The following is a 22,067-nucleotide window of genomic DNA, read 5'->3' as shown; positions in this document are numbered from 1 at the left end:
TGATCTCTGTCTTATGGGAATACTGAAGTCCTGTGTGGCAAAGCAAGGGTGCGCGGCTGAAGACTGAAATCCCAAGGAATGCCCCCTAGTGGTCACGCTTAAAACTGCAGCAGTACCCGCAACTTCTCCCGCAGTGGAACTCTAGGTCCACACATGGCGGAACCCTCTGAGGATGCAGGCTACTCAGACCCAGAAATTCTATTCCTTCTAGAAGTTTCCATGCCTTCCTGGGCTTCCGGCTTCTCTTGACTGATGTAGTCTCCCTACATCGTGCCTGACTTCAAACTGGCCCTGGAACACACGGCCTGTTGAGCCAGACTAAGCTTTCAAAAAGAAACCCTGTCTCCAAAAACCAAAAAAAAAAAAAAAAAAAAAAAAAAAAAGTCTTTGACCACTAATCCCAAATCTTTGGGGTCTTCATGGATTTGTCTACAGTCTGTATCCCAAGGCTGTCAGAAGGGACCCACCTTCACCTCTTGGGTTTCCCCATGTATATCAACTTCATGGGAGTTCCAGACACCCCACGCCCCCACCTCAAACATTTGTAGGCCCTCCACTGCTACTCCGGATTGTCCCAGCTGACTCATGAAGGACTCTTCTCTGAAAGCCAAGGGCAGACAGGGACCCACAAGAGGGGCAGCCTGGATGGTGGAGACCCGGACGGCACTAAAGTGGGGTTCAGGTTGTCGCCTGATTCTCTAATCCTGTGTGCTTCCACGTCTGGCTTCCTGGACCCTTCCTGGTGAGTCCTCAAGTCTAGGACCCGGTGGAGGAGGGGTGGGGGACCACAAGAGGCCAGATGAGCCATCTTCCTCGTCACCTTGCTGGGAAGTAGTAGTCTCCCCAGTTCCTCAAGAGTCCCATAAAGGCAGTTTTAGGCACTGACATCAGACCCTGGGGGCTTATTTCTTTTATTTTTCTTTTCTATCTTTATCTCTTTAAGTTCCAAGTGAGAAAGATCCCAGTTGACTGAAGATGTAGGAAGATGTGGGCAATTTACTTGCTACTAGCTCAGAAATGTATTCTCCTACATCCCTCCTTCCAATACACTTTTAAATTTCCAAAGAAATAAATCTCTCCTTGCGCTGCCCCCTCCCCAGACAGACTCACCCAGAAGTCCTTGGGGTGCTCACAGGGCAGAGAAATGAGACATTGCTCCAGTCCTTTAAATGACCACTAGAGGGAGATATGTCCCTAGTCTTAGGGTACACCTAGGCGTTGTGGGAAAGATGTCCAGTTAATTTGAAATTAGACCAGATTACTCAGTTCTCCTAAGTATCCATTTCTACCCACTTGCCTTCACTCAAAGATTTTTTTTTTTGCTCCTGAGACAACCTCTGTGCCCTACTCCTTGTCCCTATGACAAGCCATAGCTTGTCATCAATCCCACCTTCCTCTGCGATCTGCTACCCACTGCCCTGTCCAGCCATGCTTCTCCCATAACTAGTCCACAGAGATTCAAAGTCAGTGATGAACTTGAGACCAGCTCACACTGGCTCCTGGAGCCAATTGTTAAATGTTTAGAAAGAAATCACAGAACTTCCTGGGTAAGGCAGTGGATTAGCAGCAGCATGTGTGTGCATAGATGAAAACTAGATAAACCCACAATAGCGCCATTCATATAGGAAAGGGAGCTAAAGAAAACAGAAATAAGCCAGGATAGAAGTTTCTCCACAAGAGGAGCCAAGTCTCTGGTATCAGCCACAACTCTGCTCCTGCTGGCCAGTTACACATTGCCACAGGAGCTAGAGAGAGGGGTCCAGGCTCTGGAAACACAATCAGAGACTGGATAGGCCTGCACAGACTGCAGCTGGAGCAACTCAGAGACCAGAGGCTAGGATCAGGAGATACCCACCAGAGAAGACAACTGGCCTCCCCCGCCCCTGCCTGGTGAAGCTGCGCTGGACCACGAGGGTGCTGTGGGACCTGGCCGGGGCTTTGATGGCACACAAAGGTAAGCACAAGTGTGCAGGCCTCACAGGCACCAGAGCCTGCCACCTAAGACCCAATCCTTAGAACACTAGAGGCAAGGCTGTAGCTCGCAAGTAGCAGGCTTCAGAGCAGGGAATGCTGGCAGAGAGTGAACTTTAGCAACCGAGATCTCTCTCATTTGGAAGGACACATTGACTTAACTTGCGTGAATTACTGAGACCAGCAGCCCCCCCTTTCCACTTGGGGAACCGATGCACCTACAGTCCTTTTTCTCTGCGGTTGTTTCTTTACTCCATGACTCGAGCCTGAGGCCTTCCTTCTCTACCTCACTGCCTCATCCCTCTCTCCATTTCTTCCCCATTTCACCAGTTACGTATTGATACCTTTAACTCTAAAAGAAATGATAAGACACACTTTCCCCAGCCAGTACCTAGAAATGTTGTATCTGAACTTCATCAAGGACACCTGCAAAGTGCACACAAATCTTCTGCAAGACAACAGCAGGACAGCTGTTAATTCATGTATGTTACCAGCCTTGGCTCCCGTCTTAATAACAGCATGGGTAGCCGGCTCACCAGGAAGACTCACATAAAATAAAACAAGCAAACAAGAGGAGTAGAGGAGGATAAAATCCGGAGGACATATCTATCCTAACAGATGCACGAAACACAACAAAGAATCACAAAAACTAAAACTCGCTACAGCACCGTCACTAGCTCCCAACTCCTCTGTCTTTAGATAATGAAATAACTGAAATTCCAGAAGATCACCAAGTCTAACACTCTCCCCCACACACACACTGCCTAAAGCAGTTAAGAAATCAATTCAGTACCGAAACAAACAAAAACCATCAAAGAGAAACTGATCAGTAACTTAGAGGAGAAATACAAAACCATGAAGAAAAAATACCCAGCAAGGAAATTGAAACACTGAAAAAAGAACCAAGCAGAAAGTTTTAGGAGTGAAATAACCAGTAAATCAAATTTAGAAAGACAGTGGACGGCATGGTGAGATTGCTCAGGGGGCAGAGACACTTATGTCCAGGTCTAAGAACCCAAGTTTGGTCCCCAAAGCCCAACCACAGGTGACAGGAGAGAACCAACCCCAAGATTGTTCTCTGACCTCCACACTTTCCACACTTGCATTGTGGGACACACATGCCTGCATTCACACACACACACACACACACACACACACATTTGAAAATCGGCACAGTCATTGACAGATAAGAATGAATTTCAGGGTGGGGGAACAAGGTCATAATAATACATTCAGACATACAGAAAGACAAAGGGGAAGACATAGCCAACTATGGACTCCAGGGTACGCATTCAAGAGATCAAAGGCTGAAGTAGCAATAAAAAACCTCCCAATAAAGAAAGTCCTGGAACTTCAAGCGTTCACTGTCAAATTCTACCAGATCCTTGAGGAGGCACTAGCCCCAGTGCCCACGAACAGTCCATAAAACAGAAAGGGAATGGCTAACAGAGAATAACAGCAACCGCGAAATTCAGTACAAGCTCAGAATTACCCTGACACCAAAGCCAGATAAGGACACAACAAACGGTAAAACTATAGGCCAATTTCCCCAGTGATCACACACACGCACATGCACACACACACATATTACCAATAAAGGATTTGCAAACTGAGTTCAAGAATATATTAAGAAGATCATACATCATGACCAGATTGGTTTCATATCACAGATGCAAGTTTGGGTCAACATACATAAGCCAATAAGTATATGACACAAACAGACTTAAGGACAGAGTCATATTATCATCTCTATAGGTACAGAAAAGATGTTTGACAAAGTTCAACATACCTTCATGATAAAAAGTCCTAAAGAATTTTAGAAGGAGCATAGCTCAACATAATAAATATTGCGTGTGGCAAACCTGTCATCAACAATATACTAAACAGGCAAAATGGAGAGCATTCTTCAAAATCTTGAACAGGATAAGGGTGTCCACTTTCCCCACTTTTATTCAGTGTAGGGTTTCAAGTCCTAGCCAGAGCAATAGACAAGGAAAAGAAATAAAAACAGATACAGAGAATAGAGAAGTCAAATCATCCTTATCCACAGACGGCATGAATATGCTTAGAGTTTTAACAGAAAAGCCTTAGACTTGACAGGTCTCTGCAGCAAAGTTTCAGAACACAAAATCTACACACAAAGATCAGCAGCTTTTCTGCGTGCTAATAATACACTTTCTGAGAAAGAAACTAGAGAAACACACCAATCGCAATAGCTCCAAGATTTCAAATACCCAGACAGGAGACTATTAAACCTAGTCAATGAGATGACAGAATCCCACAGTGAAAACCTGGAAGACACTGAAACTAGGAATTATTGGCAAATAAATATTGTGAAAATGGTTACATTGCCAAAAGTAGTGGATGGTTTCAATGTGATTTCCATCAAAATTCCAGTGACATTCTTCTCAGAACCAGAAAAAAAAATTTAATTTTCTTATACACTTAGCTTAGAGAATACTAGGCAGAAGGAATAATGATAGAATTATTCATAATATCAAACCTCAAATTATCCTACAAAGCCATCTTGACAAACAGAGCAGAAAACAGATTCGTACACCAATGGAACAGAATAGAGGCCGCAACAGTTAACCCACACGGCTATTGTCGCCCAATTTTTAACAAAGGCATTAAAACACACTCTGTCAAAAATAAGGTAGCCTCTTCAAACTGGTGCTCAGAAACTGGCTGTCACATGCAGAACAATAAAAGTAGACCTTTGTCTCCCATGCTGCACAAAGTCCAATTAAAAAGTAATCTAAGACCTGAATCTAAAGCACTAAAACTGCTGGAGGGAAAACAGTCCAAACATAGGCATGAGCAAGAACCCCAAAAAGGATTCCAGCAGCAAAGGAAATCACCCTCAGAGCTGACAAACAGCGTCAACGAAATTAAGTTTATACCCAGCCAAGGAAACTATCAACAGAGAGAGGAGACAGACTACAGAATAACAGTAAACTTTAACTAGCTATACATCTAATATTAATTTTTTATCATATACAGAGAACTGAAAAATTAAACAACAAACCTCTACATCTTCCAAGAAATAAATGGGATGCTGAGTTAAAAGACAGACAGTTCTCGAGAGAAGAGACAAGTGGTCAATAAATATTTGGAAAACTGTTCAACATTCTTAGCCATCAAGGCTGCTCAAAACTTTTTTGAGATTCCATCTCACTCCAGTCATAATAACACACACACACACACACGCACGCACGCACGCACGCACAATGATGGTCACTGTGTGGAGAAACAAAAACCCTTACTTACTGGGAGTATAAACTGGCACAGTCACTGTGGAAATCACTACGGAAGCTTCTCAAAAAGAAAAAGTAGAACTACCGTATGATCACTTCTGTATCTAAAAGAGTCTACGTCCTATCGCGGAGACACTTGCGCATCCATATTATCCACGTTAGCCAGGGAATGCAGCCAGCCTAGATGCCCACCAGAAGAGAAGTAGCCAAAGGAAACGTGGCTTATATAGCAGAGCTCTAGGAAGCCATAAAGAAACATGAAATCATGGGATTTCCGGGGGCGGAGTATAAAACTAGAAATGATTGTATTACAAGAAGTAATCCAAACTCAGAAAAGACAAAAATCACTTATTTTCTCTCTTCTGAGGGTCCTGTATTTTAGCGTTTATATATGGGTATATATGTTTATATATGTATGTATGTGTATTTTAGCGTTTATATATGTGTCTCTATGTGGGTGTGGTTATAGGTCATGAAGCTAGAGAGGGGACAGTGGGTAACAGGATAGCTTTCAAAGCAGAATTGGGGCTACCCAAGGGAGGAAAAGGACCAAAAGGAGGGAACTGGGGAGGCCAAGGGTGGGGAGGTATTTCAAAGAAAGTATGTCGGAAATTGCAGAATGAAATCCATTACCTTGCATACCATTTTTTTTTAAACTCTAAAAAAGAAGTAGTAACCACTGGACAAAGACCAGCTATCTATAGCATGACAGTCATCAGTCTCGGTGGTAGAATTTACAGCCGTACAGATAGGGAAACATGACCCGTACTTCTTACTTCTCTGATGTGATAAAACACTAACCAAGAGCAACTTGTGAAGGAAAGGGTTTCTTTCGGCTTAACAATCAGTCTGTCACCAAGCGAGCTGAAGCAAGAACTCAAGGCAGGAACCTGGAGGCAGGAACTGAAGCAGAGACCAAGAAGGAATGTTGCTTACTGGCTTGCTCGGTTTGCCTTATAGGACCAGTAGCCATCTGCCTACCCACAGTGGGCTGGGCCCTCCCACATCAATTATTAATCAAGAAAATCCCCCCTCAGACACACAGTCTGATGGAGTCATTTCTTCAACTGAGGTTCGCACATCTCCCCAGTAGACTTCCACCAGCTGTCAGAGCCCCCCCTCACTGAAAGGGGGGACAGTCCATCATTTTGCACTTGCCTAGCTGTCTCACTGAAGGGCTCCCTTCTACTTTTGATGCTCCTGTCCCATGGCTGTGAATTTTTGCCAACTGACCAGTACTATGTTCCCACAGTGCCTTGCAGTCCATGGTGCACATTGGCTACCCATGTGGAAAGCTCTGTACTGGTCTTGCAGACATGTCAGTGAACTAAATAGATGGAGGGGCGTCTGGGGGATTGCTTTAGATGGCACGGTTTGTGAGTCTCTCTGAGGGAGCTAACATATAAGTGGGAGACAAAAATGACAAGAACGTGCCAGTTGTGTGACTGTCAGAGAGAGCAACACCCAGGAACCACAATGTACTGAGGGCATTCATGGGACAGAAGAACCTGGGATGTCTTCCGTCCTACCTAATCTCTCTGCTTCTCTCCCAGGTCTGGGTTGGGCCCTGGGGTGGTCCAGGTCTGTATTGCTGAAGAAACTTACAATAAGTAGAAGTTAGTGGCTGGTGCAGACACAGACCTGGTACAGGAGGGTGTGCAGGAGGGGACGGGGGAAGGTCGGAAACGCAGACACACTGTAAACATAGAGTGGCAGATGGGGATGATCTTCCTGAAGTGGGAGTGATCCTTCGCAGACCTCCTGTGGATACATTAATGTGCCTCTGGAATTGTCCAGTCTGCAGCTGCAGCCAGGAACGACCACTGACTTGTCTTACATTTGCCTTTGACGGCAGACCTCAGATCCTGTCCCGGGTCAGCATAGCCTCGTCCAAACATAGCCCTGGGTTGGGGACCAGAATCAAGTTGTGGTTGGTTCTTGGTAGGATTTGCGGAGCATCTGTATTCTTTGGATTTAGACTGAATGTGTACCCCTAAATACATGTGTAATACTATTTGCTAGTGGGGTTTTGAGGAAGATATTAAGTGTGTGAGGGCTCATAAATGGGATTAATGTTCTTAAATACTGGATTTCTGGGCAAGAGAGATGGAGCAGTAGTATGGACTGCTCCATAAGTATGGACTCCTTCTGTGGAGTTCATGTTCCTAACACCTACGTTGGGTGGCTCACAACTGCTTCCGAGGGTACTTGTACTAATTTGCATATAAGCCCTACCCCCACATACTAAAAGCAAATCTTGAAAAAGGACCCCTGGAGTCAAGTCCTCGTTCATGTGAGGACAACATGACAGCCGTCCGTGGACCCCCAGAGGCAGGCTAAGGAGCACCGAGCTGCTACTTCCTTCTCTGTGGGTTTCTCAGTGTCCAGAACTTTTTTTTTTTTTTTAAAAAATCTCTGCTGTGCCTAATCCTTTGTTATGATGGCCCAGATGGACAGGCCCTGCGTCATGCCCAGCCACTGGCAGGAAAGGGAAGCTGGACTGGCTGGCATCTTCCCAGCAGTTGCCACAGTGCCCACAGACTGGCCTTTGCACTGGGTCAGTAAGTCTGAAGGGCAGCAGAGGGCAGCAGCAGTCCATGGCAAATCCTAGAGTGGGCAGCCTTTGTGATCTGGGGAGCCTCTTTGGAGAGTAGGTCACACCTGTCAATTATGAGTTTCACTTTCAGCTTTTGTCAACTTTACAAGTACAGCTTTTCATTGGGAGGACAAGACAGGAAGCATGTCTTTTCTTCACCGAAAAAGATATGGGAACCCAGAAAAATGAATCAAAGACATTTCCAGAAAGATAAATATCTAAGAAGGTAAAAATAGAGAACCTGGTTAAACTCAGCCCGCAAGTCGAACCCTCTTGGACCAGAAACAGTTCTTTGCTCCTTTGAATTGCCACTTGAATCAATTGCTGGGGCTTCTCCATACAAAGGCAGAGTTAATGAGATACAGATTAGAACCTTTGGAGGACTCCTGGCTTTGTTCAGTCAGCAGGCACAATACAGGGACAGGGGTCAGTACAGAATGAAAGAGATGGATGGATGGATGGATGGATGGATGGATGGATGGATGGATGGATGGATGGATGCTGATCTCAGGTGCTTCCCACTGGAAGCGATGTCCAGGAGCTCACCCAAGCAGCAGGACTTCACCAGGCATGAGAGGATGGGCAAGATACTGGGAAGAGTCAAGAAGATGGTGCTGAGTAGCAAGGGCATAGACATCTAATAGTGCCTATGAACTAGGCACAGGGGAGTCTAAGTAGTTGAACCATTCAGTGTAATTGACTACCAGGTGGCCAAGGTAGAGGCAGGACCCCTTCTGGCCTCAACTGGTCCCGTCCCCAGGATAGCCTAGCTAGCATGACAACCACAGAGATGAGAAAACTGGATGACCAAGGCCTGGGGTGTGGTGGGTGTATGTGTGGATGGTTAGGATGGGACCTTGAAGATACTGAGTCTCATACCAACAGGAAAGAGCCAGGGCATAGGGAGGGAGCTGTAGGTAGAAGCAGAGACCAGTCCTGCAGGAGGGAGGGCTGTGTTTCTCGGATAACAAAGACACAAGGAGGAGAGGGAGATCTAGGCTGAGGGGAGGACACTCTCATGGGGTGAGTAGAGCTACCTTTCCCCTTTGAAAACTTGAAGCAGGACATGGGTGTTTACTGGGCAAAGATACTGTCTTCCTGGAGTGAAAAGGGTGTAGAAAATCCCCACAAGGACTGAAGAAGTCTAGGGTTACCCCTACTATGAGGGTGGACAGACTGAGGCACAGTGAAATTCAGACAATGGGACTCGCCGGCTTCTAAAGCCCAAAGCCACAGTGTGTCTGCTGGTGCCGCTGTGGTACAAGAACCCTTTATCTGACTCAGGGCTCTCCTGGGGCCACCCCGTCTGGACAAGGGCCACAGGTATCTTGTGATGTCCCATCTTCTCCAAGTTGCAGCCCGAGTGTGCACCTGTCACTCAACATCTTCTGTATCCACAAAACCATCACCCTTTAGTATGATTTCTGTCCCCCTTTTCTATTTCCATGCCTCCCCTTACCCCAGAGTTTAGCGTCCTGTGATGTTCTGTGTCCTCAATTCCCCCCTTCATGCCCCTGAGAGGCATTGTTCCTTAGCTCAGCGCGATCCTCCTGTCACTGGCAGCCAGGCTTCCTCTATCTCTCACACAGCCTCTGAAGGCCCAGGTTCCCCTTCCACTTCCAGCCTGGGTCCTGCAGACATTTCCACCCCCGGGCACTCCATGATCCCCAGGGTACATAGAGTCCTAGTGCGGGGACTTCTTACTGTCCCCCTCAGACAGAAGCCTTCGTTGTCGACTCTTAGGACTTCCTTTAATAGATGCTCCCGCTGAGCCCTGCTAGGAGTGCCCAGGGCTGTCCTGGAGAGCAGCCCATGCAGCACAGACCTCTGATGTGGACAACGGGTCCTCTATGAGCAGGGAGCTAGGGACGTGTTAGAGAGGAGGCTGGGCACTAGGGGCTCATGTCTGGTAACAGGACATGGGTCTCCCTTCTTTCCCCCTTCTATGAGCATATGCTATGATGTATTTTTTTCTGGCCCCATAAGCATGGGGTGAGTGCAGCAATAAAAATATCGCAAACAAAATGGCTTGATGGCACTTTTGACCAGACAGGACCACCGGAGTTTGGTTTCTAGGGCTTGCAACAGTGGGTAAAAGCACTTGCTGCCATACCTGACGACCTGAGGTCTCTCCTGGGCACTCATGGCAGGAGAGAGCTGTCTTCTGACCCCTACACACAAGCCATGGCATGCATACAACCACACAAATAAGTGACTATTGAAAAAAAATTAACAGACAGCTGCTGCTAGCTCTCAGTGGGACTACGTGCTTCAAATCCAGAGGGGTGATAGCCACCTGTGTCAAGCAATATTGCTAAATTTGGTATCCTTGCACTCCTCAAGCAAACAGAGTCAGACTGCTTATTCCTACAGGGTATGATCCTGGATCCCTGGTAGCCTAGAGCTGCCCCCTCCTAGCCAGGATAGGGGGCAAAAATGGGAAAGGTGGTCTTGCTTTCTAATTGGTCCGTTACAGGAAAATGGGTGTAGCTCAGGCACTTTGTAGCCCACCCATCCCTGCACTGAACCCTGTTTTCCAGGCTGCCTTCGCCTCTTGAGGGCATGCACGGGATGCATGTCTTGAGGCACAAGGGCAGATCCGCATGGAGATTAGATTTCTCCATCAGGGACAATTTAATCTACTTCCTCTTCTCATAGAATGCGGACTCGTCCATACCCTGGCATTGGCTTTCTCTCTTGGACGGTTTGGGAAACTGAGGCTGTAATGGAGGCCTCCCCACTAGCCCAAACAGCAAACCCATGCAGAAGAATCTTCATCCACGGAGTTCTTGGAAAAATGTAAGAAGTACCTTTGGTGCCAATCTTCCCGCATCTCTGCAGTGACCTGCAGAGGTCTCCATCCCCCCATGAAGATGAAGCTGAACTCAGAGAAGGAAAATAGTTCTTTAGCACAGTGACCAGGTCTGGAGGCAGATCTGCACCCATGACAGTCGAGGCTGCTGTTTCCCAAGGGGTATATAAGGGACTTGGCATCCCCCTCCCGGGACGCATGTACTCTGGGAGTATGGGAACGGTATGTGTTTAGAAGTAGTTAGGAGCTGGTGGTCCTAGGGATAGGAGGTCTCCAAGGACTCCTCCCTGCCACCAAGCAGGCACTCTCAGTTTATGGTTACATTTTATGACCTCTGTTGGCCTTCAGCTGGAGTGGCCCAGGTGGGCTTTACCCATGTGAGGGATCATAGGGGCTCAGGGGAGGTGCTGAAAGGACAGCTGTCGGGATGGGGTGGGTGTCCAGAGACAAGGATCCTGTGAACTTAAAAGTTCAAGGCCAGAGCCTTTGGTGACATGAAATCCTGAGAGGGAGTTGACATGCTGAACCAGACAGGGGCTTGGGAAGAGTGAGGGAGCCTGGAAGACCCTAACAGTCCTGTGAGTGGCTCCTTCCAGGACCCTGGTCCTGCTGAAAATATAAAGCAGCAATTGCTACTTTAATTGTGGCATCTCAGCTCCTGAAGCTGGCAAGTGTCAGAGCCAATTAAGGGTCTATGACTCCCCGCCACACCTGGAGCAGGAAGAAGGGTCCTCTGCACTCCGTGAAGTTGTAATGGCTTCTAGCCTCATTTCTCTGCCTTTAATTTTTCCCCACGCACTCACAAGTGACTCTTTCAAGAAGGGTGAATAAAGGCAGTGTCCCCTCTAGGTGCCCCATGATCTCTCAGTTGGAGATAAGGCTTGGGGCAGAGATTCATGGGTGGGGCACATTCCTAACCCCAGAGGGAGAATCCTGGGTAAAGAGAAGGCCCAGGCAGTGGGAAGGCATTGTGGGAGGCAGACCTGGTACTTTCATGGTTGGGTGCCCACAAGACTTATCTGCCTGTGTGGGCTTGGCATAGTTTCTGGGTCCTGGGGAGGCAGCAAGGAGTCCTCCCCAAGAACAAGAAATAAAGCTAATGAGGTCTTATGTACCTTTGGTCCAACCTCAAAAGCCAGCATCCCAGTACAGCCCACCGGGACACCCCAATGACCTCCCAGGGTTGGGCCTTAAGAGCTGGACCAAAACAATTGACCAAGTATTTTGGGACATTATTGGCTTTCCCTTCACCTCATCAAACCCAGTCTGGCTGACATCCCAAACTTTACTGCTAGCTTGTATTTTCCCTACCGCTGATGCAAATGATTCTTAACCCAGCTAGCTGACCTAGACCCTGTGCTTCAAGAGACACCCCCTTCACTGCCTACTCCATTTACTCTCATTCCATGGCTTTCTTCATGGCTGTCTGAGTTTTGTGCATATCTTAGTTGGCGCTCTCAGCCATGTGTCTATGTATCTAGGCACGGTGGTTCCTCTCCTCTACCCCATAGGGACACAGACCTTAGCTCTCTGTGAGCTAAGAGCATATCGTACACCCTCTTGGAGGCTTGGCTGAATGGACCCTCTAGTCCTCCCAGATTCATCAGGATTCATCAGTGCCAGAGGCCTGAGGATACTCAGGAGGCAGGGACAGAGCTAGAGGGAATCTTGGCCTTTTAAAATATATTGGTGTGTGTGTGTGTGTGGGTGGGTGGGTGGCTGTGCGGAGAATGTGGGAAGGGTTATCTTGGCGCAGAGACTCCAAGCGCTGGCGTTGTGGTGTCAGCAGACACATATCTGGTGTGGCAGGGAGGGATAAGACCACCTTCTAGGGGAAGCACAAGCCACACAGGGTGTTGTAGCATATCACGGCCATCAGTGGGGCAAGACTCCACAGGCTTTGACTCTGGGCGGAGGCTGTTTTCCTACTTCACTGTATCTGCCCAGAAAGATGCTCCTAGGGACTGGGACAGGACAAGGCCCAACAGTCCTTGAACATTCCAGAAATTCTGGGTCATCTGCCAGGTTAGGACTTCCCCAGCAGGAGGATGGTATCAGAATGCTGCCTCCCCTGGGAAACAATCTTCCTACAAACTTTCCTAAGACGGACACAGCATCCATCAAGTGGATGACGCAATGGAAGTCAGGGAGGGGTACTTTCCTGGGATATTCCAGAATTCATGGAGCCCAAGCCTCGGGCATAGCAATATCAAGAGAGATGGCAGAATCTGCTGAGAAAATTCTCCTTTAGCTTCAAGGTGTCCTTGGGACAGTCACTGGCCACTCCTGCCCTCCTGCCAATGCAGAAAAGTCCCTTCATAGCTGCCCTGATGGACAAATGTGCTGGGCTCACCATTTTCTGAACCAGGCAGGTGACCAGAGTTTCCCGAGTTACCCACCAGGGTAGTAGAAAACATCCATGTGCAGGAATTGGTACAAGTTCAGGTCCCTGGCTCTGCCCTTATCCTTGCCTGTGGACTGAGCTGAAAATGGTCTCCTGGATCTCAGACCCCATTGATGACAAAGACCTCCCTAAGGAGTGTCAGTCACAAGGATGAGCCCGGCCATCTCCAATACTCATGTGTCCGTCTGGTGAGATGTGAGGGGCTTTGGGCCCCATTTCCTACCCCAGTGAAGACTTCCTCTTGTGATAAGGATCCTGTGGCGGTCACACACTCTGGGTTCCCCCAGGGCTCATGTCAAGGGACACTCCCAGGAAACTCCTTCCAGAGGGTTCTCTCCTGGCCTTGTGGGCAGGGAGGTCAAAGAGAGGGTCACTCTACCCATCTGGTCCCTACCTCCGCCCTGCTATGGCCCCATCGAGACCTTTGAATCAGCAAGGCTGTCTGATGCTATTGCCGCTTCTTTCCACGCGTGCAATCTAGGAATCCCTGCCTGTGCCACCGCCCCCACCCTGATGTCATCTTTCTAGGAGAAAGATACATATCTGCCCACAAACTGCATCCCCAAACCCTTCGAGCTCTACCCAGATGCACCAACTTCGGCACTGGTAGACCATGTCCTTGGCAGGAGTCTTTTCTTGATGACCTCTGCTTTCCTCCCTTTCTGATACTCCCCAAGGCTCTAGGCCACCATCCTGCCACATGCTGGGCCCAGGAAACATGTCTTTAGATCTTCAATGCAGTCATTCTGGCTGCCGTCTTTCTTCCTAAATGATTCTTGGGGCGTTGTCCTGAGTTCCACCTGTTATCTGATCCCTGAAAGTCCTCTCACTTGTGTCTGATTTCAACAGTCCACTGAATCAACTTTGGGGGCCCTAAAATGCGCTGCTTAGCTTAGAGGCCTCCTCTCATATCAAAAGGACACAACCACAAGCCCAGAGGCTCTCACAAAACAGGTGAAATAAGCGGTGTTCACGTTAGATGCACCCTCATGTAAAACCTTCTCAACCCTGACACGTTCCTGTAAGTACATGCATATCCAGTCCCACAAGCATACACAGATAGACATGCGTAGCCCCAGGGCCTCAAACTTCCTGCACGAGAGGCATGGGCCGGATCCCTTGTGCAAACACAAACTTGTGCTGTCTTCTCCAGAAGCCATTGTGAAAAGCAAACACTTGTTAGCGCGTCAAGGGCCTGCCACTTTTCCATAAACAGTTCCTGCTTCCACATAAAGGCCTCTGGAGCGGGAGGTGGGCTGGAGTAAGGGGCTGTGTAGGACACTAAGCCTAGGAGAACTTTCTAGAGATGCTAGAGGCCCCTGTGCCTGGTCCACAGCAGCTACCATGTTGAAGTCAGCCTCAGAGACTCCAGGTGTCCAGTGTGGCACAGAGAGCCACGGGATGCCCTCTTTGAGGGGCAGGCTGAACTGAAGTGGGCAAAGAGGCTCAAATAACTCAGAGGGCCAGAATCAGCAGTCAGTTTGGGGAGGGGGGTCCTGACCTCCCCCAGTCAGGAGCTCTAGCCGTGCTGTGAACCTTTGTAAACGGGATTGTAGAAGTCAGCTGGGATGGCACCACCAGAGAACATGCTGTGGTCTGGCTGGCTTCTCTACCCTTTGCTGCCATTCCCTCTGCTCTCCGGGTCAGGGGGATGGGGGTGGCAGGGTGGTTCAGCTGGGATGAGTTTTCCCATGGCGCTGTGTCCTCAGTGGCAGTCTGTGAAGACCATCATAGAACTGTACCATTTGGCTGGACTTTTTCTAATTAGGTCATGGGACGGGCCTGTACGAGGTCTGCATCTCAGAAGGAGGCTGGAAAGAGAATGGGCCAGGGCTGAAATGAGCCACCAGAGAAGGCACAGCAGCTAGCTTAGAGGCCTCCAGGGACAGCGGGCAGAATGGAAGCCGGAGCCCCACTCAAGCCCCGCCCCAGCCACTCCAGGCCAGGAAGTCCAAATTTGCCTGGAGGCCCCTCTCAGAAGGAGAAGATAGCCTGAGGCTGGGTCAGACTGCCCAGGCACCCGGCAGGTGGGCTGCCAGTTCTTGGAAGGGCTCATTTTAATGAAAACCCCAAGCTTGTTAACCTGGGGGAAAGCGCACTGGCCCCATGTGTAGCTGATAAGGGCCAGGAGATTCCACAACTCAGGTAGTTCCCCCGCCCCCCTGGAGTTCTGTGGTCACCATTAATCATTTCCTCTAACTGTGTATATAAGAGCTCTTCTGCAGTGAGCCCAGTACTCAGAGAGAAAGGCTAAGGTCCTGAGGAGGATGTGGCTGCAGATCTTACTTTTCCTTGGCATTGTGGTCTGTAGCTCTTCTGCACCCACTCGCTCACCCGCCCTTGTCACCCGGCCTTGGAAGCATGTTGATGCCATCAAAGAAGCCCTGAGCCTCCTGAATGACATCCCTGCCATAGAGGTGAGTGAGGGAGAGAGTTCGGCTGTTTCCAGGCCACCCGCTGGCCCCTGCCTGGCCCTGCCTGTCAGCTTGGTAACGTGGCACTTTCCTTTTACAGAACGAAGAAGAAGTAGACATTGTTTCTAAAGAGTTCTCCATCCAGGTAAGCTGCTTCTCTCTGATGTAGCCTCTCGGGGTCCCTGCAGGGTTCTTTTTAATAGCCCCTTGCAAGGTTGTCTTAACTGTTCCCTGTCAGCTGGCTGCTAGGGGGGGGGCAGAGTCTGGGGAGTCAAGATGTCCACAGCCATTCCCCAGTGGCAGTCACGTGCACTCTTTTATTGTCATAGCCATGCCCCTGTGGCAGTCATGTGCATTCTTTTATCAACTGAGCAATAAGTTTGGGCAGAGCTAGCATTCAAAGGTCAGGGATCTGCAGGGGATGATGGGAAAGTGAGAGTCACTTTATGAGATGATCTTGTTGCCTGAGAGTCTTCACTGTGCCCTGTGACCATGGAGAGAGGTATAGAGGGACAGAGAGGGGTTTCTGGAACAATGCTTGCCCACAAAGAGGTTTGGGGGGGATTTCCCCACCTTGTCCAGCCCCTTCTCCTAGAATCATAGCAAGCAGCCTTTGCTTGCAAAGTTGGGGGCTTGGAACTGGGAATGTCTTGGCTGTAGAACGTGGCTGTGTAAGTTGAGGGTGGCTGGGTCAGGCAGGGAGAGGGCAGCGGTCATGTTAAGACCCTTCCTGTGCCACTTGGTGGGAACAGAAAGCACTGACGAGCAAGTAGTCTGTATTCTGTGAGCGCCTGGCCTTTACTTATCAATGAACGGTTACTTCTCACAGAGGCCAACATGTGTGCAGACCCGCTTGAAGGTATACGAGCAGGGCCTCTGGGGCAACCTCACCAAACTCAGGGGCGCCTTGAAGATGATGGCCAGTCACTACCAGAAGAACTGCCCCCCAACCCCGGTGAGTGCACAGCATCAGGGCACAGGGCAGGAATATGTTAGTCTGGGAGGGCGGGGCGGGTGAGGAATGACCTCTGGCTGTGTGGTTTTGGGGTCATTAGATGTGTCACAGGGCCCCCTCAAGAACAGGCCATGGCTCCCATTGGCTCCCATTCATCCCTAGAGGCTAGGCTGAGGACCAGCAGTGCCCACTGCTCCCCGCAGCAGGAGCTACCTGCCCTTGTACATGTCATTATCAGTCATGAGGTCAGAGGTGAGGCAAACCCGAGAAAATTCAAAGCCTGCCGGAGCCCAGGAAAAGAGCCAGCACCCAGGCACTACTTCCTGACAAGACTTTTTCTGTGGGATACCTGTATTCCATGGATACAAAGATGGGGCTCCTAGAATGGGCAGACACCCCAAACATCTCCCCTTTCTTTCCTCATGGAAGAGTGAGCCCTGTATCTTTTAAGAGGTGAGGAGATGCCTCAGGCTGGCCACTTGCCTCTCACCAGGAATCAAACCCAACTTATCTGAAGACCAGAGGCAAGCCTTCTGCTAGGGCACAGTCCCTGACCGCCATTGGCAGGTCTGTGCGTGCCGTAGGCAGCACACAGGCAGCCGTAGTGTCACCTGATCCTTTCAAATGGGTTCTGGCCGCTGAGTCCTCAGTGGCACAAGAAACACACAGCGGCTTCATTGTGCCAGCCACTCTCACCCGGACTCAAGTGTTTCCTTTTTCTCGTCCTCTTCAGGAAACTGACTGTGACACCCAAGTCACCACATATGAGGATTTCATAGACAACCTTAAAGGCTTTCTCTTTGACATCCCCTTTGACTGCTGGAAGCCAGTCCAGAAATGAGGCGGCTCTGGCCAGCTCTGGATCCGACTTCTCAGACTGCTGCTTTCGCTCCTGCCAAATGAGCCAGGAACTCAGGAGTTCTGCCTTGAAGAGACCAACAGCGGGCCACAGCCACAGCGGGAGCAGTACGGACCTCTGAAAATGCTGACTCCGACATGGCAGTGGGGAACAAAGGAGGGATATTTTCTACTGACAGGGACCAGTGATATTTATTTATATATTTATACATTTTAAAAATATTTATTTATTTATTTATTTAAGTTTACAACTATATTTATTAAGGATGTCTTATAATAATAATAATAATAAATTATTGAAACTTTTGTTTGTGTGACTATATGGCTTAATTTTAAGAATTTGGGTGGTAGGTGGGGGTGGGTGGCTATTGAGGTAGGGAGTCAATGAGGGTCAACGCTGTCATAGTCAAAGGGAGGGAGGATCAAGGTCTGGGCCCAGCATGGACCTGGGGCAGAACTCACACGCCTTAACCTTCTGGGGTGCTCAAAAGCTTCTGCCCCAGAGAAAGGACTCAGGGTTCATCAGGAAGTTGAAGTAACTGTCTCACAGACCTGGCCCAGAGAAGGGGTGTCACCCTTTCTAGGAAATAAGGAGCTTCTCTCTAAACAAGTCAGCCCTGGCATCCAGCAAAATTACTGTTCCCCTTTGTGGCTAGGGACCTCGTGTTCCTGTTCTGCTCTCACAATTGGGGCCTCAACCACTCCTAAAGTAAATCAGCAAATAGACTAACTGTTTGGAGAAAAAGAAACTAAACCACAGGGGTCAGAGCTCAGCAATATTACCCAACTTTACTCCAAAGGCTTGACCTTAATCTTTAGCAGCCAGAATGTCAGTTTGGTGAATGTTGGGACACAGCTATAAGGTGGTACTTTTCTTAACAGGTTTTTATTTTTCCATTACATTTTGACTCTCACTGGCATTTTCTACTAAAATCCATGGCTTTGGGACTAAGAGAAATGTGGTTATCCTGTCTTTGCTTGACAACCGGGCTGAAGGTCTTATCCTCCATGTGTTACCCTGTGTCCTTTCTGAGGACCACTGGAAAGTGAGTGTGTGCCCAAGGTTGGGGGTTGGGCGATGGGACCAGCCTTTTTTTCTATAGGTGGCCTGAGGAAGCTGTCTGTCTGCAGTTTAAGGTCCCTGCAGGTGCTAGGATATAGTGATCACACATTGCTCCTTGTGCTCCAGCCTACAGAAGGATGGCTCAGTCCCAGTCAACACCTGCCTCAGGCAAAACGACCACAACACCATTAACAATGTGAACACAAAATCTTAGAGCTCTCCTGAATCCCAGCAAAGAGAAGGGTCCATGGAGTGTGGCATGATATTAAAATGCACCAGAAGCACATCTCACCCAGCGATAAAGTCCCCTTTGTCTTCCTCAGCAAGAACTGTCCGAGGACAAGAAGACCTACCACGTTAAGTCTGCCTTTCCATCCATCCCCACACACTCACGCCTGTGTCCCTTCATGGCCCACTGCTCTTGCTTGCAGGGCTATTGAAGTAGACCCCATCTATCGTCTTTGGCCTTTATGACCACAGCCCCATGGGGAGAGAGGAATCGGCTCAGTCAGCAAACAGGGTGGAGATAAGAGTGAGAAATGCTGAGGATCTGAGAACCGAACCTCGGGCTCAGTCAATAAATGAGCCAGTGGCCACGTGCTTAGCTTTGCCAGGCTCCCCAGCCACCATCCCAACATAGCTTTCAGACCTAAGGGGAGAGAGAGGAAGGTGTCCATTGCCTCCACTGCGTAGCCTGCAGGATCCACAAGTCTCCTGTAAGGTCTTTGGTCCAGGGCACCATCAGACCAGGGTGAGCAGGGTGCTCGTATTCTGCTGGGCAGGCCCGCCACCCCTGGGCTTCTATCCCTGTTTCTGGAACTCTGCTATGGGAACTTTACAAAAGACTTCACCTCCGCTCTGAAGAAGCTGTCTGAGAGCTATGACAAGCAGGGTACACACATAACAAAGATTTATAAGAACACGAAACTCCTCACAGAAATCTGCACAAAGCTGGAGGTAAGCTGCTGCTTGCTTTTAGGGGAACTGAGACTCCATTTGCTTGCATTAGAGCCTGGGGTCCAGTGAGGCAGAGGTCTTTGTCTAAACATTACTTTCCTCATCCAAGGTGGGGGAGGGGTTCAAGCCTCACTGTTACTCTTTGGGATCATCTCAAAGCCAAAAGAAATCTCCTCATTGATGGAGTATTGGAAATGGGGAGTAGAAAATTGTACAGGGTTGAGGGAAGTCAATTCAAGGGTACTTCTGGGGGCCTCAGCTGTGTCCTACTCGGGGTCCATGTGGGACAGATCTGAGACAAGTCAAATAGATTGGCCACTGACTTAGCTGGAAATAGGAAAACTAAGCCTGTTCCAGATGACCATACCCTGGGGGCCTCTTCTGGGCTGGAGTCCCTTGGGGGGTCCCATACTCTCGCTCAGACAGTGGGCAGAGGTCTCTCTGAGTTACTTCCTAGGAGAAGGAGCTCACCAGGCGCCGTGACTGGGAGGACAAGTTTCCTTTGCTTTTTTGTTTGTTTGTTTGTTTCTGTGAAGAAGATGACTTTAACCATGTGTTTCTTCAGCCTTCAAATCCACCAGAGGACTGTGCTACTGAGAAAAGTGGTTTCTCCAAGTTCAAGGAAGCCTTGAGGAGAGTTGCCATCTCCATAGAAGGATGGAGATCAAGGGCAGCTTCTGGGGCCCTGTCTTTTCCTGGGGTTGGAGGAGTCTCAGAAGTTATTTACTATGGGCGTGGGGAAGGGGAGGGAGTCTGGGGCTGGGCTGGGAGACAAGGCTGTGGGTGGGTCACAGTGGACCGTACCTAAGACTACACATCTGTAACTTATCTATTAGTGCTCACTGCTTCGATAGAGCCTGAGTGTGAAAATACTGGAGAGAGTCTTGTCTGGGGCCTCATGGCCTGGGAGGGAGAGGGAGAAGCATGAAGTACTTCCATCATGACGCACTTGATATGGAGTCCTCCACACAGGAAGTACTCCTTCATGCTTCCCTCATCTGATCCTATCCAAATCTCATCTTTTCCCAGAATCCCCTTCTCAGTCCAGTACCTACCCACCTCCGAGACCCAAGCATGAAACACACACACACACACACACACACACAGAGAGAGAGAGAGAGAGAGAGAGAGAGAGAGAGAGAGAGAGAGAGATTTAAATCACTTCCTCCTTTGTTCTCAATTACAGCTCCTGGGCAGCTCCGCAGATCCACCCCCAGAATGCAGCCAGGGGGACACCCAGGCTACCTACTGAAGACTAGGCATAGTATAGGACTTTCCAGGAAGGGTGTTCACAGAGCTCAGGAGTCCTTACACCCCCAACTCTCCCAAGCACCAGAAAAGGGTCACCTACCCACTAAGTAAAGCACCTCATCTGGCCTATATAGCTCCTCCCAACACTTCTTGGGTGTCTGGCATGATGACACATCTTTGACCCTTAACTCACGTCCCCGACTCCCACATGCAGTGTTGCTTAGGTCCTGAACTCCCAAGCTCTGACCCCCACTCTCAGTACTAACCCTCACCCTAATCATTCGAACAGTTCATGGGATTGCCTGGGATGACCCCACAATTCAAATAGTTTCCCGTAACCCAAAGCCCTGGACCAGAACAGACCAAGCAGGGATGGAAAAGGCTCTGCTTATCCAGAAACGCAATAAGCCGTCATCTCATGACAAATCTTGCCTACTGACAGGCTGTGCCCAGTTATGTAGGCCACCCACACACCTGCCATCCCTGCCAAAGGACCCCAGGCCACAATTTTTCATCTTGATCTGGAGATGTCAGACACCACAGAGGCCAGAGATCAGAAATAAGTCCAGGCAAAGTTGTATAAGAATCTTAGGACCCAGGGCACAATCCTTCGACTCTGGTTCAGACATCAGGGAGGGGCAGCGGCAGAACTAGGGGCCAAGACTAGCTTCATCTTGGAGAAAAATTTGGTCCTATTATAAAGGTTGTGAGCTCTTGAGTGAGCAGCTTGGGTACTCAGCGTTACTAAGGCCACTCCTTTGTCACCAGCAATCAAGTCTGTTTAGGGCTGCTGGGACATCCTTCCAGGAGGCCCCATTCCTTCAGACTTCATTAGTTTCCTATGAATGTTGGTATATGAGCTCCCTGATCTTGAACTCCTGAAAAAGCCTGAGGCACCTGTAATGGAATTGGGAACCTATATCCTTGTCATCTCCATGGCTTGCTATGTGACCTTGGATGAATATCTTAGTCACTTAGCTACAGAGTCCACAAAGTTAGGATGAACCGAAGGCCACACCCCAGCCTGAGTATAAGGGTTTCAACCAAGCTGAACTGCTGTAGAGCATCAGGTTGCTCAGGGGACACTGTGGTCAGAGAGGCCAACAGCACTGCAGGCCGATGGAGGAGCAGAAAAGACACAGGCACAGATGGGGTGAACTAGTCCAAGTCCTTAGTCAAAGTCACCAGAGAGTCGCCCACAAAGAGGCCCTGCAGTGAGGGCCTCTTGGTTTCCATGCTCCACAGTTTTCCCTCTAGGTAGACTCAGCTCTGGACATGGTGTGGGGACGTCTGCTGGGGCTGCATGCATCCAGGTACCACTCCTGAGAGCAGCGGTCCTGAGTCCACAGCTCCCCATATTTTGGGTTTAAGAAGACATCGCTCTAGTGAAAATCTGGGGCTCTGGGAGGGATACTCAGTTCACAAAACATAGCCTGGACCTGACATTGTCTGGATCAAGCCCTGAGCACAGGGACCAGGACGAAATTATAGCTTCTGTAGGCAGCACCCAAGAGTAGGCCTGCCTCTGA

The 22,067-nt window shown here is 49.1% G+C and overlaps 1 protein-coding gene across 1 annotated transcript; it reads left to right on the top strand.

The window, feature by feature from the left end:
• The first annotated feature begins 15,294 nt into the window (after window positions 1–15,294).
• On the top strand, window positions 15,295–17,442 carry Csf2 (colony stimulating factor 2). Its single transcript, XM_057776642.1, has 4 exons — window positions 15,295–15,457; window positions 15,555–15,599; window positions 16,284–16,409; window positions 17,143–17,442. Exons 1-4 carry the CDS (start codon window positions 15,308–15,310, stop codon window positions 17,248–17,250), a joined length of 429 nt encoding a protein of 142 aa, XP_057632625.1. The 5' UTR covers window positions 15,295–15,307; the 3' UTR covers window positions 17,251–17,442.
• The last annotated feature ends 4,625 nt before the right edge of the window (window positions 17,443–22,067 follow it).

The sequence above is a fragment of the Chionomys nivalis genome, chromosome 7 (assembly GCF_950005125.1).
Source record: "Chionomys nivalis chromosome 7, mChiNiv1.1, whole genome shotgun sequence".
NCBI classification, from domain to species: Eukaryota; Metazoa; Chordata; class Mammalia; order Rodentia; family Cricetidae; genus Chionomys; species Chionomys nivalis.
This window is presented reverse-complemented; position numbering and strand designations above follow the sequence as displayed.